Below are 22,623 nucleotides of genomic sequence, written 5' to 3' on the forward strand. Positions count from 1 at the left end.
TGTAACATTATGCACAATAGACTATTAAATATTAGAATATTTTTTTATATATTTGTATTGTAATATTTTTATGTCAAAATACAATCACGTTCCACACAGTACCAAACTGACTGAGACCGGAGATTTAATTCAAATTTTAGTACCGGTTCCAAAATACCACTAAACAGTGTAATAAAACTACAATATAGAGGCAAAAAAACGATTTGCATTTATCGTGTCTTTTTGTACGACTTCGGCTTAAAATATGGGTTCTGTATACTATTTTGTGTTTATGGTGCCATTAAATTGTACTCAAATTCTTTCGATGCCAATATATTACTTCTTGGGTCACCGGTGGATTGGCTTACACTTTCGTTTAGTGTGTGAAAATGAATATAATACTGATTTACAGTTATTTGCATTAATTTGTTTCTACGAGTCTTTGGCATTGGCGTGGAAAATAATCAAAGTATAACATAACTTTCAAATAAGATAATATGTAAATAATTAATTTAACATATTACAATAGATAGAGTACTAAAAGAAATACAAAATCTTAAGGACACAATAATTAGATTTTAATAAGAGTCTTGCAATGTTTGGCTTTGAAACTTCAGAAATGTTATCTGTACGTACGAGTAAATGATATCCTTCCTATTAGAATACGTAGATTGTAATCAGTACTTAAATACCGCATTGTATCTGTTTCCCAAAAGAAGTGCGTGTCTTTATAAGCGCTTCAATGGGAGATCCATCACGCGCTGACGCTAACGACCTTGTAGCTGAATAACGCCTCTATAGCATGACTCGCGGTGGTATTACATTCATCTTGGGTTATCTGAACTTTGATACGGTAACCCTACAGTATAACATGGTGGATATTTTTGGTCTTGAAAAAAATTGTAACAGTTTCAAACAATTCAAACAAACTACGGTCATGATAATTAATACTGTTTCCGTAAGCGGTCAGTCACATATTATGTTTAAATAGCTATCTGTGACTGACCAAAGTTCACAGAGATGAAATTGATGTTACAAGTGATATTAGATATGTACCTATTCATTAAGATATTTTTTTATGAACCAAAGTTTACTCAACTTCATATGAGAAAGATCGATTTAAATTTTTAGAAATCAAGAAAAGCTTTATTCAATCAAGAGCTTTCGAGCTTCGGGGTCAACAACCAACAGATCAGAAGAGAGCAAAGTAGTAAAGCAAAGTTTACAACTCTTCTAAACTTAACACGCACAAATAATCCTAAAACACACGCGTATAAAATAATTAACTTAAACAACGACCCGTGTATCGATCCACGAGCTCTATCGATCGGATCAAAGGGTCGGGATTTATACTCGCTATTATTAGATCAAACGGAGTTGTGTTTTGGTTTCTAAATTTAAATATTCGAGTGTGCATCGAAATTAGTCTCGGTTGCTTTTAGATTAGCAGTTGGTTTCGTTTGGAAGATCCTAGTTAACTCTTATGGTCTTCTGATATATTTTCTTCGGACAATGAGTTTAATCACCGTAGTAAATAAGGACTGCAAAGAGGCCCAAGTCAACAGAGAGACCCACGACCCACGACCGAGCCGCCTGGAGACGCATGATAAGGAGGGCCGACCACAAATAAAATGGGAATAGGTCAGGCAGAGAAGAATTAGTTCAATCACCTAGCCAAACTAAGCAAAACGTGTAGGTTTTCGAATAGATGAAGTAAATGATCATGCTCGTATTTTACCTTGCTCACAGCTAGATTCGAATCCGTGACCGCAGCTAGCTTTTACCGCTTCACAAATCCCTAAGTCATGCGTCTGTCAAGTCAAAAACCTTGGGGCTATTTCGAAATCCCTCAAGTATATCCACCGTGCCTTCTCATTTTTCACTTTTTCTTTCAACCCATTATAGTTCATAGCGACAGCTATTAATACTAGAAAGCGACTGCAAAGATCACGTGACTAATTATTGCGAACATGCTATGTGACATGCTATGCGGCTGTCTCTCTCGCACTGATTGACCTGTCTGTCACAGCGCATTGTGCTAACTGGGGTAGCTGCAGATGTAGAAACAATAGCGAATCGATAGCGCCAGTCGAAAGCAATTGATTAGTGTTTGATATTTGGTGAATGCTAGACTTGGGTGTCTGGCGCTGAATGCGACTAGAAACTTGTGTTTGTTAAATTACGTAAAATTATAACGCAAGTAGAATTACTCAGTCTCAGTGCACTTAGGTACTTTTCTATTTTGTGACTTAGGTTAAAACAACGTTGTGACGAAGGCTCAAATCTTGAATTCAACTCTTAACCAAGTTTCAAGCTTCATTTAATTTTATTGATCAGGGCTTAATACCATTACTATATTACAGCCCACACTATTTGAAGAGGATATAGAAGATTGACACAACCGAATATTAGCGACATTATTGCGTAGAATTTCCGAACACGGACGATAGTCGCGTGGCAATTTCCTGGAAAGCGTTATATTGATGATATATTACTCTTAATGAGCACGCGAGGCTTCATTGAGGTCTTTATGTCCGCCGTAAGTAGGCAGCTTGAATCAAATTACATCTTTAGTGACGATTCACGAGGTCGCATAATTACCACGTTTTGTACTGCTCCAGCAGGTAGCTATAATTGAGATGTCATAAAGAGTGTCCGATTCAATGTGCCATTTAATCGAAAGAGTCGTCCATCAAAATTATGGCCAACCTTTACTAAAGAGTCAACATAAATTGGGCAATAACTCTCTGAATTTACGTGTTCTCTCTCATGCACACTTAAATATATATTTATTTAATGCAGTTGATATTTTATTTGTAACGTATTTTTTTTCTAAAGTATCTAAAGTAATATTAGTTTTCTTACAACAAAAATTAATGAATGCTGATTATCAGAAGAGATTTATTTTCCGTTACATGTTTTGTCTATTTGTACCCGTACTGTTTGTGAACAATTATGTAAAAAGTAAAGTAAAAAAATAATGTTTGTAGCAATACTTTCTTCGAAGACTGAATTTAGTTTCCGCATAGAATTTCCTCCTTCATACCAACACGAAACTATATTTCGTAACATCCGCATTTTTCCTCAGTTCATAAATTATTGTTAAGCACTATTGGTTTCCCTAATTGAAATGGAAGTAATATTTTTTTATCTAACATCTTTATTTTGAGTTAGGCGAGAATTAATTTAAAGTACAAAAATATTTATCTAAATTTTTATGGAGAATAATCTAAAGTTGACACTCGAGTTTCAAAAATAAATACTCGAAGACTTTAGAAATTTACCCGACACCTGATGAAAACGGAGATAGTATGTAATCACGATAAACTTCCAGAAAAACATTCAATTAACGATCTAATCTCTCGCAAGCACTTCCCACAGCGCGCCGGTTGCCCAACGCTGGGCATGTTTAATTCATTGCCCCGCTAATGGCCGCGCGGCTGTCGTTAAATCATTAGCGGGTGCCGCGGCGCGACACAAGGTGGGATAGGGCCGATTCATACCGGGACCGGTACAGCATCATGTGTAAAATGGGAGGCAGTACAAATAATGAAAGATTAATATTTATTTAATATCATCTGATCTGGATGGACCTACAGACTTCTTTGTGGGATTTGTTATGGGATGCTTACGTCCAGCAGTGGAGGGCTGTACGTAGTTGTTGATGATGAATGGTCCTAGGTAGGTATATTAACGTTGTAATAATAATGCAGCCCACCAGTCACTTCATTGGAATCATTAGGTAGTATTTTTTAAATAATTGTGTTGATGTATGTAGTAGCTAGCCCTCCTGCAAAAAATGCATCGATGTCAGTACGTTTGTCTTTTCTTTTGTCCCTTAGAACCCAAAAGCAACCAGCATGGTTAACCTCCAAAAAACAAAGACATTGTCATGTATTTTTTAATCAAAGTTTATCCCTGTCCCGTGGTGCATGTGAATCGCTCCCACTGACCACATACGTTATTATACTTGTTAACCCACTTCTAGATTGAAATGTTACGGCTCAAGTTAAAGCCGGTGATTTATGAACCTGTTTCTGTACTTTTATGTACCTACAGCCGACTGCACACTTACAATAGACTTGTTGCAAAATTGCACTTTATTGCCGCTACCTAAGATAGTAAAGTGTGAAGCTTGAAGTGCGCTCGTGGACAGACTTCAATCAACTCGATATACTGCCAGTGTGGAGATTTAAAGCTTACTTTGTAATTTATTTAATTAGTGCACGTTTCTAACGACGAGGTTTGGAGCAGGAAAATGTGACTGATATCAGTTGATATTGGCCGTTAAGACTAGACAGAAAATGTACTGCTCAGTTGTAATCATGCTACACATTAGGTACGTTATTTATTTAAACATGTATAAAGTTAATAAAGTTTGGGTGCGTAGAATTTAAGCATGTTATTTGAAAGCCGATTTTGCACATACCTAGAAAACGTACATCGTTTGCCCTGTATTTATTTACGTTAGTGTAGGAAATTACCCTCAATTTTTATGGTGGTAGGTACTTGTAAGTCCCATACTTAAGCTCATCATAATTATTAATTACAACCAAAATGAACAATAAATTCTCGCCACAGTGGGGGTAATTCGGACAGGGACTCCTCGTAATAAGGCTTTAAAATTTCAATTATGAACGTCAAACTGTCCAGGCCACCCTGTATCCAGAACAGATAATGGAAAAGCGTAATTATTTTAATTATCAATCCAATTAGCAAATCGATTAGAATTATTAATTCAGCTATCGCTGAATATCGATTAGAGAGGGATCTATTAGATAGTCCAGATAATTTGAGATAAGTGTTTCGAGTTGTAATCAATTCGTCACTCGGACAAACAAGTTATTAATAACGGCAGATAGCATCAACAATGAGAGTGAAAGGCGAGTGGCGACCTCTGGTGCACGTGTGACAATGACAACTGCGCAAATTAATGTTCTGACAAGTTAGCGCTGTCACAATACATGTCCATTGAGAAAGTACTCTTGAGAATGCAAAAAATTAACAGCATGTAAAAAGAGGCCGTCGGATAGTACTCAAACCCCAAGCGGTCGCTTAGACCGCGAAACAATTGATTTCTGTTGTGTCTCTATTTGCGGGGTTTGAAGGGTTAAAATCACCAGAGAACAATTTCCCAGCATGGTTCAGTCAATCTCGAGTTTCCGCAACATTGTTCGTTACCTAAAACCAGGCTACATAATATTTTGCGACGCGTTTACACGACTTTGAGACGTTTTGGTAGCTTCCGCTTTGGGAGCTTTCAAAAGCTTAATTATAAAATCTTTCAATCCTTCATTTTCTCTCAAATATTTTTCGCAGTGTTAGGAGAAATATTTCTCAAAATATCTTTCGAATACAAATGGAGTCAAAGGAGTTTATGTAGCTACAATGTTTCCAGCTTCAACCCGTCCGGCAAGCGTGGGGGGAGTGTAAGAAAAATCTTCTATTTACTCAAATGGAGAGACTCGTGCTCCTGTAGCCGAGACTGAATGACACGATGATGATATCAGTTTTATGTGGTGTGCAATAAAGAGTCTATCTACCTATCTACCTATCTTCCATCTATTTATCATAGAATATGAAAGCTGCGAATGAAGAATGTTTGCACAAGGTTGTTCCCAGCTTTACCATCATGTCACGGCACGAGCCTCAAGCGGGGTCGCCGTCAGCCGTCGAGTGCTCACGCGCAGCCGTCGGCGCACTGTAATGACCTGCACGTACTTACACGTATACTTCGTGCACACGTGTACTGTACAGAGTGCCTCGATAAAGTAATATTTGTGACAGTTTTAATTACTAAGTAGGTACAGTCAGCGTCAAATAGAGGTTACACCCAAAGAGGCTGAAAGTTGGCAATCCAATTGTAACAAAGACGTGTTGCGAACTTATTGGCTACTTTGGGTATTATGAACTATTTGAAGCTGACTACGTATAACACAACAGAGATTGGCTAGTTTCGCACATATTATATTATTAGATTTAGCATACATTAAAGTACTTCAATAAAAAATAAACATCACGAATCGAAAAACAAATTCAATTGCAAATAACGAATGTCAACAACAGTAACGTAAGCTTTAACTAAACTAACAAGTTTCAATTTTGTACCATCGGCAACAGTGTTAACTATCCATTGCTTGTCATGTCGTCTCGTTCTATCGCAAAGAATCACCATTTGATGAGAGCGGGAGCAAAAACGCAAATGGATAGTTATGAGTGTGGCCGTCCTACATACGTACCTACTCGTATTTTATTAAATAATAATATTTACGTTGTTCTGTTATTTATTATACATGTACTTACTAACCACTAAGTTTCTAATATTATGTAAAAACTAGCGGCCGCCCGCGACTTCGTACGCGTGGATCCCGTTTTACCCCCTTCATCTATCTTACGCGGTTTAGATTTTTTCATACAAATGTTTTTTTCCGCTAACTCCCGTTCCCGTGGGAATTTTGCAATATCCTGTTGTAACTTAGCTTCAAGTTTACTAAGGTACCTGCATGCCAAATTTCAAGCGTCTAACTTAAGCGGTTTAGATTTTTCATACAAATTTTTTTTCCCGCTAACTCCCGTTCCCGTGGGAATTTTGCAATATCATGTTGTAACTAAGCTTTAAGTTTACTAAGGTACCTACATGCCGAATTTCAAGCGTCTAACTTAAGCGGTTCAGATTTTTCATACAAAACGATTTTCCCGCTAATTCCCATTCCCGTGGGAATTCCTAAGTATCCTATAACCTGCCCAGGAGTATGAAGAATAATTGTGCCAAGTTTCGTTAAAATCCGTCGAGTAGTTTTTGTTTCTATAAGGAACATACAGACAGACAGACAGACAGACAGACAGACAGACAGACAGACAGACAGACAAAAATTTTACTGATTGCATTTTTGGCATCAGTATCGATCACTAATCACCCCCTGATAGTTATTTTGAAAATATATTTAATGTACAGAATTGACCTCTCTACAGATTTATTATAAGTATAGATAAAACATGCAACTTCTGGTAATAATCCAGTACATGGACCAAGAAGCTTAGCGTCCGTTACATCTTTATCATCATAATTATCGTCATCAGGTCATTCAGTCTGCACTGCAATTTACCATCTCCAAACCTTTCCACGCTGATAAGATGGGTCATTTCATCACACTTTTCATCAACACATTACAACTTTGCCGTAATTCCTTCATAATATCAATTTACAACAATCCTCCCATTGAATAATAATAATTATGTACATCCTCCAACGGGTTGGAAGTTAAAGCTTTAATTAAATTGGATTAGGATATAATTATTCGTGCAATTAATTCAAAGTAAGCCAAAATCATTCTTCGTTTATAAGAGCGAGATTAAACTTTTTTCAGTTGAGTGTGGCTACAGTCGGTTAATATTGAGTAAGCTCACTTTCTACGATTTTATCATTGATTTGCAATTCGTAGGACTCGGGTTTTATTATTTAGGACGAACACATATAATTTGGTAGTTTGTTAAAAAACTGTGGTTTGTTTGATACAAAACTATCTAACTGTTTCTAATCCATCGCCTATAGATTAGACTTTTATATTCATTAACAACTACATTAAAATGCTAATATTATGTAAGTACAGTTCTTGTACCTCACGAAGGCGAGTGAGCTTTACTTGTGTGGGTATTATACATGCACATAACGTTAATGTAATGCCTATTTTATCATCATCATCATCATCATCATCATCATCATCATCATCATCATCATCATCATCATCATCATCATCATCATCATCATAATCATCATCATCATCATTTCAGCCATAGGACGTCCACTGCTGAACATAGGCCTTCCCCAATGCTTTCCTCGTTGATCGATTGGTAGCGGCCTGGGTCCAGCGCTTCCCTGCTACCTTTACCTATTCAATGCCTATTAAAACTTTTGAAAAACGAACAGTAGCGAGCCACCACACATGTATACATACGTTTAGCTCCATAAGACAAGGGCCTACTGGGCCTACGTACTTTACAGAGTCTACTGAGGTTTTACTTAACACCTTGATTGAAAGGTGGTTTTATTAGGGCTTTGAATTGAAAAACAGACAGAAGATGGGCACTAATTACCACTCTTATTTCAGCGGCGAGATTAAAAGGCTCGTCTTTTAATAACCTTGAGACGAGTGCGCTTTGGAAAATCTGCCAAACTCAAAATTACGATTTGGAATTTAATTAATCGTCTTTGGATTAGTCTCTTCTCGATTTATTATTATCTTCTCGATTGGAAATTCAAAAATCTTTTGATATTCGATTACACTTTATCTTGTCAAATTGTATTCCTAATTGCTATTTAAAAGGCATTTTGACTCGAAAGTTGATGCACGAGCCAGCCACATTCTGAAAAATAACACATTAGTGCCTACACGCGAAATGTTTTCCTTTTTATATTTCTCGTCTCGATCAAAGTCGATTCTCGTCAAATGAACCTTGCGAGGCGGGAGCCATCTTTATTACGTTAACCTAATTTGAGCCACCTCGTGTATCACACGGCGATATAAGGTAGACTATTCTGCAACACGATACGACATCCATTTAAGAGACTCCTACATTTTGCTGACGTCTTCGCTCGCGTACCTTTTCAGTCTGCACGGAAAGTTTCGCAGCTTTTATTACGTTTTACTCTAACTTTTACTCTTCCATGCCAAAAAAAATATGGAATTTTTTGTGTCAATCATTGACATAAAAAATTCAATCAAAAATCAATCATTGTGGGTTTGACGCAAAGCTTCACATTTCTGCGAAAACGCATAGGAATAAACTACGTGTTAAAACGTAACCTCCGATCAAATTTTATTTGCTCATGCGTTATGGTATCCTCTCTTTCCACACTGACCCATGTACATTTATTGTTCTTTTTTTACTTATAAGTCTACCATAACGATAACGTCTACAACATACAATATTTCCATTTAGACTTGGCTGTGCTTTGGCAGATGAGTCAAGGCAAAATGATTTATCAACGTAGTATTTCAATAAAACGATTGTTTATTTTTAGTAAACGCTCAATCACTGTGCGATGAATGAACACGAATCCCATTAACGAAACACTGAATTGATTACGTGCTTTTGTTTCAGGTAATACAATGTTTAATTCATGGACTCCTACGCACCGGGAACAACTAGCGGGAAATGTACGTAACAATAACTAGCGAGTTATTACTGGGAATACACAGTCGGGCTCCAGGTTAGATCCCTGCGTGACTCTTACCGAGAAACAATTTCGAACTGACTGGCAAAACTTGGAAACTTTGGGTAACTTTACAACCTACTATTCAGTTTTACTCACAATTTAATAACTTGCCATAATACTACGAACCGACTACGCGACTTTATCACTTTGCGGCTTACGTATAAGAAACAATTTCAAAAACGGAATATTGTATAAAATCATGAATATTTTATTAATGGCTGAATAACTTCTCAATCGCAATTTATGTTACGGTAATTATGAAATTTACTTTAAAATATGTATAAGTTTAACTGTGATTATGGAATGCATTAAAGCAATAAAAATATCCCTATACTCAGGTCATTAAGTAAATTGCTCCAGTCGATTAATATCTTTGTTCAGAGCAAGATAATCTACAGAACCAATCATATGAGAAAAAAAAACATAAATTAAAACATGATATTAAAATTCTATATCTATATTATCTAAAGGTCATTTTTGCAATCATCTTACAAGAGCATGTTCAAACTCAATTTAAAGATAAGGCAATAAAAAGGCAAAGAAATTAATAAAGCTGCAATGAACTGCAATTGGCGCAGTATCTCTTACGTATGCAGTTCTAAATGCTTTTTATAATTCAAAGGTCTTGTTTGCGGGGTGGACCACTTCTGTTAAACCGACTGCTCTTGTAGCATACTAATGCTTGCATTCCGTCTTAACTGATATGTGTAGCATTTCTATTGCTGTGTCTTCTGTACATTGCATGTCTTCAAGTGGATAGTTATCTATTGCTAGAGCTTCATCTTCGATGTAAGGTGTACAATTAGATAGCTACTCGGGTAGGTGTTGGTCGTTTCCTGCGTATGCTGCGCACGCGTTGATGGTTATAGTTTCCTTTACCGGAGTATTATCTTCACGGATTTACACTGAATTATTTCTAAGGGTTAATGTATTCCGGCGGAGGCCTAGGGCCTTTTTGTTTAGCCGACGTTTGCGAGTCACGTTTACTTTTATGTTTCTTATAATTCTTATAAGTAAGTGCAACTGAAGTGATGTTCCGTGAGTGGCCGTTCGAAAATTATATTTACACTGCAAATTGTATGTTGGGAAGTGTATCTTCGAAGTAAAAAATAAAAAAAATTGATATTGATATCATTTTACCTTCAATGACATAAGACCCAATACTTTCAGACATTAATTTTGCTGCTGTAAAAGAAAGAAGTTAACGTATTGCGAGAACATGAGACAAATTTTCGACTTCACATAGTTCAAAAGAAGTGTTGTCTCCTCACCAAATAATAATGATAAATAGCGTTTCCAATGGGGCCTAGGGATGATTGGTTAGGTGTGTATATTGTTGGAAAAAAAATGAAACTTTTTTGATAAATAGTCAAAGGAAACATTTTGGCTCAAGAATTTGTAATTACAAATTCAACAGCGTGTCAAACAAAGTATTTTTGAAAATCAAACTTGAGACCAAGGGCATGAAAGGTCATTTACAGTCTCACTAATTCATCAGGCAGTTACATTATAGTGTCGATATCATATTTGGGTATATGTATACCGCGTTAAGCTCAAGGCGCGTAGGTTTTACTTTTCACCTGCCTACTTAATAAGTAAAATTTTATAAAAAAAAATAAAACCGACTCCAAAAAACCTAATACTAAAAAGTAGAAAAATAATTACTAATTACCTACTTATTTATTAGGACGAATTATTAATATTTATGTAGGTAGGTATACCATGATTGATACTTCTGGAGTCGGTGCCAAGATTATGAAACATGTAAAGTTTGCCTGCACCGACTCCAAAAGTATCAATCATGGTATACCTACATAAATATTAATAATTCGTCCTAATAAATAAGTAGGTAATTAGTAATTATTTTTCTACGTTTTAGTGTAGGTTTTTTGGAGTCGGTTTTATTTTTTTTTATAAAATTTTACTTATTTCTTGCTTTTTAGTTAACTAATTATTACCTTGATGTTACCACTGAAGGTAGGCAGTACATTGAGACCAAAAAAAATTGGTTCATAATCGGCGGAGATATTGCGTATAAAAAAGTTCATCCCCAATTTTCCACCCTTGGGGGTGAAATATTTTCTTCAAATTCGCATGAAACCACCCTTTTGATAATACCTATTCAACAAAAAAATAATCGTTCAAATTGGTTTATAATCGGCGGAGATATTGCGTATAAAAAAGTTCATCCCCAATTTTCCACCCTTGGGGGTTGTTTTTTTTATTATTAAATTTAAATGGGACCACCCTTGAGGTATTACCTATACGCCGAAAAAAGATTTGTTCAAATCGGTTCATAATTGGCGGAGTTATCGCGTAACAAACATAGAAAAAAAAAAAAAAAAACATACGGGTCGAATTGAGAACCTCCTCCTTTTTTGAAGTCGGTTGAAAACCAGTCGGATACATTGTAACCTGAGCCTTCGACGTGAATTACGACTCTTGCGTGGTAGGAAGTAGACACCTCATAATAGCGACTTTGCCACTGATCTAGATAGGTAAGCTCTCATAAATAAGTAATTAGTAATGAAAAACTTTCGCAGTTTGCCAACCAATTTAGTGCAGTTGCAGTGGCTGAGATCTCGGCTGTTATGCTACAAACTGCGGGTTTCATCCGCGCACTACAAAAACATTTGTACTTTAAAAGTACCCGATTTGCTTAGCTTCGGGAATCGGGAGTAAATAGCGCTACGTAAAATATTACTTTATTTAGGTAGTTAAGACATGCATGCGGTAATTTATTTACCTAAAAGAGATTTTGTGTTCCGATTAAAAAAAAAAGAAAACTGCGAAAACTGCCGAAAATAAATGCGAATCCAACAGTGATAGTTGTGATAGGCTGTAATTTTTTCTCCAAGATATGTATAATCTTTATTATTATAAGGATTCGCGGTACAAGCCTGGTTTGGTAAAACATCCGCCACGCTTGTACCAAACGCATAACAATTTAGCGAAAATTGCAAGCTCCGAAGGTAAATCAGAGTCGTTCAGGCATGCCGTTAATGCCGTCGAAAGCTATGGGCGGTTTATTGAAATATATTCCCTACGGGCCCCCACTTAAATATCACTTAGTTCTGTCATCAGAGATGCTAAGTGCCCATATTTTAGCATTCCGTACCTAAATGGCGGAACGGCATGGAAAATAACAGTGCTTATTTTTTAGAGCTCCGGAATAGAGGGTGTTCGATTCCAATATGTAGCTTTTAGGGAGGTTAACGCGGTAATATGAGCTTTTGGTATTGGAATCTAGCTTTTACCTGCACCTGTTTCGCGAATGATTTTGTACGTTACGCAAGACTGAGCAAAAGTTTTTACACAAGACAACCGATATTAAATTCTGGATGATAGATGGGCAAAAAAGTACAGTTGAGTAACAGATGCACATCAGAGCACATAAATATTTACCATAGTCTAAAATTAGCCTTCTCGATATTATTGAAAATCAGGAATTTCAATAACAATTCTTTCGGGATTTGGGTAAGATGAAGCCTCGAATAAGATCAACAAAAGTTCAGTATTCAATAAAGAACACTCTACAAACATTGAGGTCTTCGTTCATTAATGAGTCGCCGGTGTGGTCGGTTTTGGGAGCCATTTGCGAGTGATATCAGCGCACGACACTCTCATAATCGTATGCTAATGTGATGGGAGCTTTATTTTATATTTACCCATATTAACCTTTGCAAGTGACTCTGCGCGGGTTTTGGAATATTTGTTAGTAATACTAGCCCCCATCTATGTATATCGAGTCTTACATGAAAGCATAGGTTACATAATATTCGATCCTTGGCTGAATTTATAAAAATATTTAAAAAGAAATAACAAATTATTACCTGCAGTCTTATCAACATTTTTTATCTACATTCTTACGACTTAATAAAAAACTTGCATCGTGACTGTTAGATTCACCTCTGAACATTACTGTTTCAGTAAGATCTTTCCTACGTACTTACTTATTCAAAGTTTCCTTCTTAATCAAGTTAATCTGATTACAAAACTTAAAATGACACACACTCTACCCACTTTACACGCGCGACAGCCACTTGATTTTCCTTTTGATTAATTTCACCTAGAAACAGCATTCCTGTGCGTAAATCCATGATATGTCCAGTAAAATAATGACTATCTTGTATGGAGTTTTTACTCAGCTGCTACCAGCTTACATTTGCAATATTCTCGATCCTTATCAACGACAAAATAGGACTCATTATTGTTGCAACCATATTCATTTTAACTTTGTTAGTCACGGTGGCTAAACAGATGTCATACGTTTCGAAGGTGAGCTTTAAGCTCAAAGTAATAAAGTTGAGTTTGGAAGAGGCAATCGCAGAAACTTGTGGTTATTTTTTGTTGAATGCGAGCAAGGTTTGCAGACTGCATGACGCGTCCATCTTGTTTTTGCAACCGTTCGCAAATATGCTAGAGACGGGGCGACTTCCATGTCGATAGTTTGCACATCGATAATTAAGTAATATAGTTTTCAATAATCGTCTTGAAAACAAACCTACATGCACGTATAGTTATTTTTCAAACTAAAATAAGTTTATTGTGGGTTGTATTTATTGTAAACTGTATTTTATGTAAAGATGTATTTTAAGAGTATGTATATTTTTAAACGTCATAGAAAAGATTCGTTTCATTAATCGTTATTAAGTTATATGGCGAATACAAACAAAGCATTGAAATGGCGAAGTTGCATGATTAATTACAAACAGATTCCATTATGTCTCTTCTGACCGTGTGCCAGAGCCATGAATTAGCATCCCATTATGCGCCAGCTGTCACATCGCAGCATCCGAATACTGCTGGTTCGCCGGTTATAAACGAACATTAACATTTAGTTAACTAACTGGTTAACATTTCAACGATTACCTAGATAAAGTTTTAATTCAAACGAAACGTGAACATTAGCGTGTTTTTTGTTTGTTTTAGGAATAAAAGATTATTTTTACGTTTTTATGAATGACTTACTTTGAGGTTTTCAACTGTAGTATATAGGTACCTAATAAATAAATAAACGTGATTTCGTTTCGAGCTAACCATTCGAAGTTAATGATTAGGCATTGATAGTAGGTAATTAAATCGTCACGACGTATTATATCACGAAGCTGCAACCATCATATTTAATTGCAAATAAAAAAAAATACACGCAACCACTTAAGTAATTACGTGACTCGTAGTTAGTAACTTTGACAGGGACAACAATAACTGATCATTATCCACCGCCAAAAAGCAATTTACAGCTTAGTAACTTGTCACTATAGGGTTTCATTTAACTATTATTAATCAATTTAAATAATAACAGACTTAGCCTCCGGACAGCTGCAGTGTCAGCATGATATGCAACTTGCTCTATCAAAACTACGCGCTATTTTGCATAAGACATGGTTGATAATTTTATGCATGCTATAAGTACGTATTCCTTCAAATTACAAAGATTAGTGGACGTCAATGTGACGTAACCCTGACTCCGATTCACAGCGTGTTTATTATTATCGTGTTTGAATTAGCACGCTTATTAGAACTTCAAAATAACAAACTTGGTTAAGTTATTTACAGATACGTACTTAATAATAATATGCATAGACAGACATAGATAAATTCAGTAGGACCTAATACATTGGGTTGACATAAGTTTATTTTTTTACACGAAGACAATGTTTACGTAGGTTTATAATGATGTTGCGCTAAGAAAAGAAGTTATCGAAATATTATAAGTTTCTGCAGGCGATTTTTTTAATATTTCGTCATCATGCATCGATAATATCTATTCTTATCCGAATAAATAAACAAATAATGATGTGATCCTAGTTCTAAAAGTTGTCGATATATTACGCCCGTAACTATTTACGAGTGCTCAGTTGTTTTTCTGTTAATCGATGTTCATTAAACCGATTTTATCGGCGCGAGTACTTTCGGATGAATGATGAGGTCAGGCGTTGATTCACACCACACATACAGCAGGCCTTGTTCTTATAAATAATCATTTGCTGTGCACTTGGTCTGATTTAGATTGCGAGTTACATTTTTACTGATATTTTTGACTGATGACTCGATGTCGAGGTACAGCTCTTCCTGCTTTGAAAGGATTGTGTGGGCTTAAATTAGATCTAATGTCTGATTTTATGTCTTAAAATGAATTATACCTGTGTTAGAACTGACAGCAATCATAATTATTATGTATTTTTATCAAGATACGTGTTTTTGATTTACCATATAGATTTACCTGCGATGCTACTCTATAATTCAGTTTCCACAATATTTTTAGATTTTCCCATGTAATTTATCTTAAACTTTAAGTAAGAACTTAAATTTTCGGGTTAGTAGTAGTTTCGCACGATTTTCCTTCGCACGAATGTAATTTTAATACTTTTGATACAACCGGTTGTTGTTTTCAATAGCGAAACTTCAAATCGGATTAAATTTTCAATCGCCAATTTATCAAAATTAAATTGATCATTTACTTTATGCGTATTTACTTTTTTTTAATGCGTAAATCTATTCTTTAATGCATCAGTGACAAAGTACACTATATTATCCTAAAATTATGTAACGAAACAATATAACCAGAATATTAGTTTTTTATCTTTTGAAACGTAAGTTTTATCTAGACATAGTTTCAGTGATTCTTAAAACAATAAACACTGGAAATTCCAGATGAAGCGAAAAAATACGTGCGTCGAAATAATATTATGCATAATTTACTCGACAGTAAAACCATATTATTAATGATGAGAAAATTATGTAGGTATTTACTATTACTTAAAAATATCGACATTTACAAGTATTTTCCTGAGTCGTATCCCTACAACTAAAACACCGATGAGCCGAGGTCGCACGCAGCAAATAAACGTGTTCGACCTAGGTTTTAGACTTTTTCTAGGCACGGTGTCTGGCTAGTTTCAGCTCTGAATGTTAGACTTATGACTACTTTCCTGACAGTATCTAAGTTATGCACATTCATTTATGTCGATAAGATTTAGGGTAAGGTGGGGCACAATGTTACACGTTGTACAATGTTACAATGCATATTTCTCCGTCCCTTTCTATTAGTTCTATGATATTCAGCGGCTCAGTTCAGCAGCTCTTATGAGCTTGACAAACGTGTATACCTACCAACATCATACAACTAATAGAAATGGACGGAGAAATAAAGAATTTATTTATTGTTAAAAATAATTTATTAATTTATTATACATATATTTCATATTTAATTGTGAAAGAAAGAAAAAATATTTATTTGGTACTAAATGATAAACATGTGCTTATACATAACATAAGTTATCTTACGAGCAGCATCCTCTCAGGCTCCGCCGCACAAGGTACACTTACACAGAGTGGCATCAGGTGTATACATTTTTTATGGGTCTACTTTTTAGAGGAACGTAGTCGGAACGATTGTAATTATTCCGGAATTTTAAATACTCAAGATCTGGCTCCATTTAAAAACAACTAAACAGACATATTATTAAGTTACTTCACGTTTAATGAAATCAGAGTTCTAGAGTATCCAAATTGTGATGCAGAATTATTAATACATCTACGCGTAAGTAGGTACATCGTGTGATTCTGTATCTGCAAACGAACGCATCTCTGAATTCTGAATCTAAATTTGATTCTCGGGTGGCACACAAAAAATTCAGAGTTAAATTGTAAAATGTGCTATTTCGTAATGGCATAGCATAACTGAATCTTTCTGACTGTCTGAAAAATTTTGCTCCGAGTTTCATCGATCAGACAAAATTCATAAAATCACACAAGCATTAATTTCATGATGTCTGTCACTTACTAGATTTACAGCCTACGCGAAAAAAAATCATTTTTATAGGACAGGAGGCAAACGAGCAGACGGAAAAAAATATTATAATATGACAATAATATTATCGCAATCTCATTAAAATCGCAAATTCGTGAGCGATGCTAACATAAGCAGACACTGGTGTACTCGTATCACGTTATAGCTTTATTTGTTAATTATTACAAGCACGTGCAAGTTTAGTTTCCACCTACAAAAACTAGAGACCAATGTTAAAAACGCAATAAAGAGTGATTTATTCATTTACGAGATCCCTCTAGTCTAGACGATTTAAATGTCCTATGCAGATTTATAAAGGTCATATTAAAGTCTAGGAATTAAAAACAAACTTAACTAAATACTAGATATTGAAGAATGATCATGGTTATTTAAAAATAAGGGTCATTTTATCAAGTTTTGAATAATTGCGGACCTATTAGTTATGACGTGCTGTCGCCTGTGAAAATGAAAGTCATTGTGACATTACATTTCGATAACCTCTCACAAATAAATAAACATTAAATATGCATGCAATGATGACAACACAAAAAAAAAAAGAAATATACCTACTTAATTTTTAATAGATAAATAACCGTTTTGAGATAGATACGAAGGCAATTGATAACTTCTTGGTATTTTAAAAACCAAAACATCCAATCTTATCATCCTACTAATATTATAAATGCGAAAGTTTGTGTGGATGTATAGATATTAGGGTGGTCCTTATTCCTAAGAAAAAATTTTTTTTTCTTATATTTTGCGGGGCACCACGTAATTTGAATATATGCCATATGAAAGTCTTTCATTATTTTTTTTTTAATTTTTAAAAGACATTTAGGGGTCGCTACCAAGGTTTGAATTTTAAGTAAAAACACAAAATCTTTATTTGTTAGATTCATTTATTTTTAGCCGAAGCCAAGTAAAAATATTACAAAATTATTGTTGTTGCTATGAACTAAGATATTATGTACAATGTACATATTTGGATCCATTATTTTTAAGATATAAGAGTTTACTTGTTAGTATCTCGACGCGTCGGTACCATGGTCGGTACAGAAGAGGGGTTGAGGGGAGAAGGGGACAAGAAGCGATTGTCTATTCTATCTATGCGATGTTCATTTCCACCTAAAATGTGATATAAACACTTAAATAAAACATTTATGAAACCATGATTTAAGATCTTCAAAGCTTTTTGTAAATATTTTGACAGCTGGTAGCGACCTCTAAATCTTAACCAAAAAAAAAAACAAAAAAAGCTAATTTCATATTTAGAGGTATATAATCGAATGAGAAAGTGCCCCGGGGAGAAATCAAAAGTCGAAAAATAAGGACCACCCTAATAGATATATTATAATAATGCCCGTTTTCACCACCAAACCCTAATTTTTAAGTGACCCCTATATTAACACATTATATGAATTTTGTTTTCATAAGGGTCATTTAAAAATTAGGGATTGATGGTGAAAACGGGCATAAATGTAATTATGTTAGTACTATTTCACGCAAAACTACTGAACGGACTTTGTAAATTGGTGGTGCTTTACTGAGACTTTATAAGGACTACTTGAGAGAATCCGAAGAATCACACTGCACTGTTCTGTTTCATTTGCCCACACTCATGCACGTTCACGAACACTTAATGGTTAATAATCCACCATTATTACACATTAATAGTCGTCTAGACACGAATTTTAGAAAATAAAACAAAACCGCTAACAAACATTACGCTTCACATTCGCGCCAAGAAGTCAATACATGGATTTTTTCTACATAATAATATATATTTTTAATCCACAAAAAGGATTATTTTTATCACCACTAATTTATAATAAACAATCACTTCGGCTGTTCTAAAACAGTCGAAATCCTATCCTACTAATATTATAAATGCGAAAGTTTCTAAGGGTGTATGGATGTATGAATTTGTTTGTTACTCTTTCACGCAAAAACTACTGAACGAATTTTAGTGAAATATTTAGTTTCACGCGGGCGAAGCCGTGGGCTAAAGCTACATTTTTATAATCTCGTAGTTTGTTTAGACAAAACCTGTTCTGTGGCATTATCATGCAAAACAAGCTGTATCTACTTAACTCTGATATACAAATATTTATCATGAGTTAGCGCGGAGTGCGGACCAGTTGCGCCCGAGCGTCGTGCGCGATACCTTCTTTGTCATTTGTGTAAAATGTTCGCGCTCATTTTACTCGCCGTGGTACTAGTAGTAATTTACCTGTACAACACTAGAACATTCAGTTATTGGGCTAAAAAAGGAGTGAAATATGAAAAGCCAGTGATTCTTTTCGGGAACAATTCCAAAAACTTCCTTATGCAGCGGAGCAGGAGCCAGATGGTCGAAGAATGGTACTGGAAGTATCCAGATGAGAGAGCCGTCGGATACTACAGGTCAACTACGCCCGAGCTTATAGTGAGAGATCCGGAGCTCGTAAAGGAGGTATTAATATCTGGATTCTCCCACTTCTATGCCCGTGGATTTCATCCATATCCAAAAGTAATTGAGCCTGTGATGCGTAATTTGTTTATAGTCGAAGGAGATCTTTGGAAGATGTTGAGGCAAAGAATGACACCGGCGTTTACTAGCGGGAAGCTGAAAGCTATGTTTCCTATGATAGTGGAAAGAGCTGAAAAATTACAGATAAAGGCTTTAGCTGCATCTAAAAGTGGCGCACCCATAGATGCCAGGGACCTTATGGCCCGGTTCACCACCGACTTCATCGGGTGCTGCGGGTTCGGTCTTGATGGGAATTCCTTAAACGAGGAGGACTCTGATTTCCGCAGACTTGGCTTCGATGTATTCAACGTGACATTCAGAGACTTCGTCGTTGGAGTACTGAAAGAAGTGTTCCCCGCACTTTGTCAAAACTTAAGATTGTTTGCCAGAGTTGAGGACAGAATATTCAACCTCGTGAATCAAGTTCAGGAAAGTAGAGGCTACAAGCCATCGGGCAGGGGTGATTTCATAGATTTGCTTCTAGAATATAAAGAAAAAGGACCGATTACGATAGAATCGATTGAGAAATTTTTACCAGATGGTACACCCGAAAAGGTTACCATGGAGCTTGATAATGTCTTGGTAGTGGCGCAAGTGTTTTTGTTTTTCGCGGCCGGGTTCGAGACATCTTCATCGACTACAAGCTACACTCTCCACCAGCTTGCTTATAACCCTGAAGTTCAGAAGAAAGTGCAAAAAGAAATTGATGAAGTTCTAGCTAAACATAACAATAAATTGAGTTACGATGCTGTCAAAGACATGACGTACCTGGACTGGGCTTTCAGAGAAAGCATGCGAATGTTCCCAGCCTTAGGGTATCTGTTAAGAGATTGCGTTCGGCAATATACATTCAAAAATATGGATTTGACCGTAGACCCTGGTGTGAAGATGTTGGTGCCCGTGACAGCACTGCACATGGACCCCAAATATTGGGACAACCCCAAAGAATTCCGACCCGAAAGGCACCATCCAGATGAATTTACTTCCAAACAGAAAGCAGTATTCTTCCCATTTGGAGAAGGACCTCGTAACTGCATCGGTAAGTTATTTTTATGAAATTGTAATAAAACAAAAACAAATTTGGTAATAACTGTAACCCGCCTTCAATATTCTAATGAAAATTTTCTTCAATGCCATTATCATTTTGTAGTACAGATTCGTACGAATGTTGGAAACTAGTAGTCAAAGCTCGGGCTCAATAACTATTATTATTATTATTAAATTATTATTATTATTATATTATTATTAAGAAGCCATGTCTCTAGCCACTACTGGCTGATGATGGTGAAGCAGAAAGCCACAAAACGTTAGTAAACTCAGCTGTTCACCGCCATACTGTGACCGCAGGTACTCGCCTGGGCCAGATGCAGTCGCTCGCGGGACTGGCGGCCATCTTGTCCCGGTTCACCGTGGAGCCGGCCCCGGGAAGCGTGCGGTTCCCGCAGGCCGACCCTACGTCAGACATCGTGCAGAGCCCCAAGGGCGGGAAGTTGCCCTTGATATTTAAAGACAGGAAAGCGTCGGCTGTGAATGGATTCTAAGATGTGAAAATATAGCGCACTTTAAGGCTTGTTTTAGAGTCACGCTGACCCACGCTGACCGTCAGCGCTGACAGCCGAAATGTATGAAGCGTCGGCGCGGAGCGATCAGCGTCACTCAGGAACGTTCCCTTCAATTACATACAATATTGATCTGTCAGCGCCGACGATCAGCGAGCGGTCAGCGCGATTCTAAAACCCGCCTAAAACGTTGTTAATTTTTAATATTTTTTTATATTAGGACTTGCCATTTTCGGCGGTAATACGGGAATTGTCGTAATTAATTGTGGTTTTCTGAATTAAGAAATAAAAAAATACTTATAATAGCTTCAAAAAAATGTACAGAGTAAATACACTATTGTGCAAGAAATTTTTTTTTTTATTACTTTGATTATAATTTGGATCTATCATTAGCGAATTTATGTAGTGAAAGCTTGTGTGGACATTTGTTACTTTTTGACGCAAACACTACTAGACGGATTTAAATAAAACTTTAAAGTACTTTTATTTATTTATTATCAGAAAATATTGCAATCACAGGTCGTAATCAGGAACGGTAATGGACTACAACGCCAATTCCGGATATGGGTTATCATCTAAGTAGTAGGTATGATAGCAATTTATGACAATCATCATGTATTAGTATTACATAATATCAAGTACTCATAAAATGTGATAACGGACAAAAACATATTGTGTCATAAATGGAACTAAATTAGATAACAGAAGTAAGTCTTACTTGTTATACTATTAAGTACTAGCTTTCCGCCCGCGTAAAATTTTGCCTGTAACAAAAAAACTATCGCGCACGTCCCTGTTTCAAAAACCGGGATAAAAACTATCCTATGTCCTTTCCTGGGACTCAAACTATCTCTATGCCTTTCATTAAAATCGGTTCAGTGGTTTAGGCGTGAAAGCGACACAGACAGACAGAGTTACTTTCGCATTTTTAATATTAGTATAGATTCTGTGGTCTTATAGTGGTCGTTCATATTATACTAATATGTGCATATCTACTTATATTTAAGGAAATAAATTATTCTCAAGGTTGAAATCATTTGGCACGTAATGTGACCGTGTCGTTTTACCTACTTTACAAGTCAAATTGGTCATTTGGTAAAGCTTTATGTCTTAGCTTTGCGAATGTGCTTCCGGGTTTATTGCCAGGTCAGGTGCACTTAAACTTTTTTGTAAATTAATTGTTTACCAACTCCTACCTTAGTCCCGGTTGTTGGACTAGTCGTGATAGTAAAATTTTGTAGGAGGAAGTTCTTTTTTTTTAGATCTTGATGCAGAGCGCAATAACCTAAGAATTGTAATAAAAACTATTAGGTACCAATGGTATGGTATAGAAAGGAATAGATCAGATTTTTCTCGGATTTGCCTTGCAACAATAAAATCTAGTTCTGGTTTCAAGTCGAGATACATCACCTAAAAGTTAACTTATCTGATCCTGTATCACTTAACTGTAGTTCCTAGAGTGTAGTCGTAGCCTTTTCAACTATTTTTAAAGCTGGGTGTTATCGTCATAACTTTTTCACGATATTTTCACTCGGATAAAAATTTTATGATATTTATCATCAGA

The 22,623-nt window shown here is 35.9% G+C and overlaps 1 protein-coding gene across 1 annotated transcript; it reads left to right on the forward strand.

Annotated features, from left to right (window-relative positions):
• Positions 1 to 19,116: 19,116 nt before the first annotated feature.
• On the forward strand, positions 19,117 to 21,170 carry LOC114366028 (cytochrome P450 6B2-like). Its single transcript, XM_028322790.1, has 2 exons — positions 19,117 to 20,539; positions 20,848 to 21,170. Exons 1-2 carry the CDS (start codon positions 19,177 to 19,179, stop codon positions 21,039 to 21,041), a joined length of 1,557 nt encoding a protein of 518 aa, XP_028178591.1. The 5' UTR covers positions 19,117 to 19,176; the 3' UTR covers positions 21,042 to 21,170.
• Positions 21,171 to 22,623: the final 1,453 nt, after the last annotated feature.

This window comes from Ostrinia furnacalis, unplaced genomic scaffold (assembly GCF_004193835.3).
Source record: "Ostrinia furnacalis isolate ACB-3 unplaced genomic scaffold, ASM419383v2 OfSCF0518, whole genome shotgun sequence".
In the NCBI taxonomy this organism is placed as follows: domain Eukaryota; kingdom Metazoa; phylum Arthropoda; class Insecta; order Lepidoptera; family Crambidae; genus Ostrinia; species Ostrinia furnacalis.

Bases quoted from the DNA above. Each gene is read 5' to 3' on its own strand.
- LOC114366028 (XM_028322790.1), top strand. From the start codon at position 19,177: ATGTTCGCGCTCATTTTACTCGCCGTGGTACTAGTAGTAATTTACCTG. The intron at 20,540-20,847 runs GTAAGTTATTTT...CTGTGACCGCAG, and splicing joins AGGACCTCGTAACTGCATCG to GTACTCGCCTGGGCCAGATG.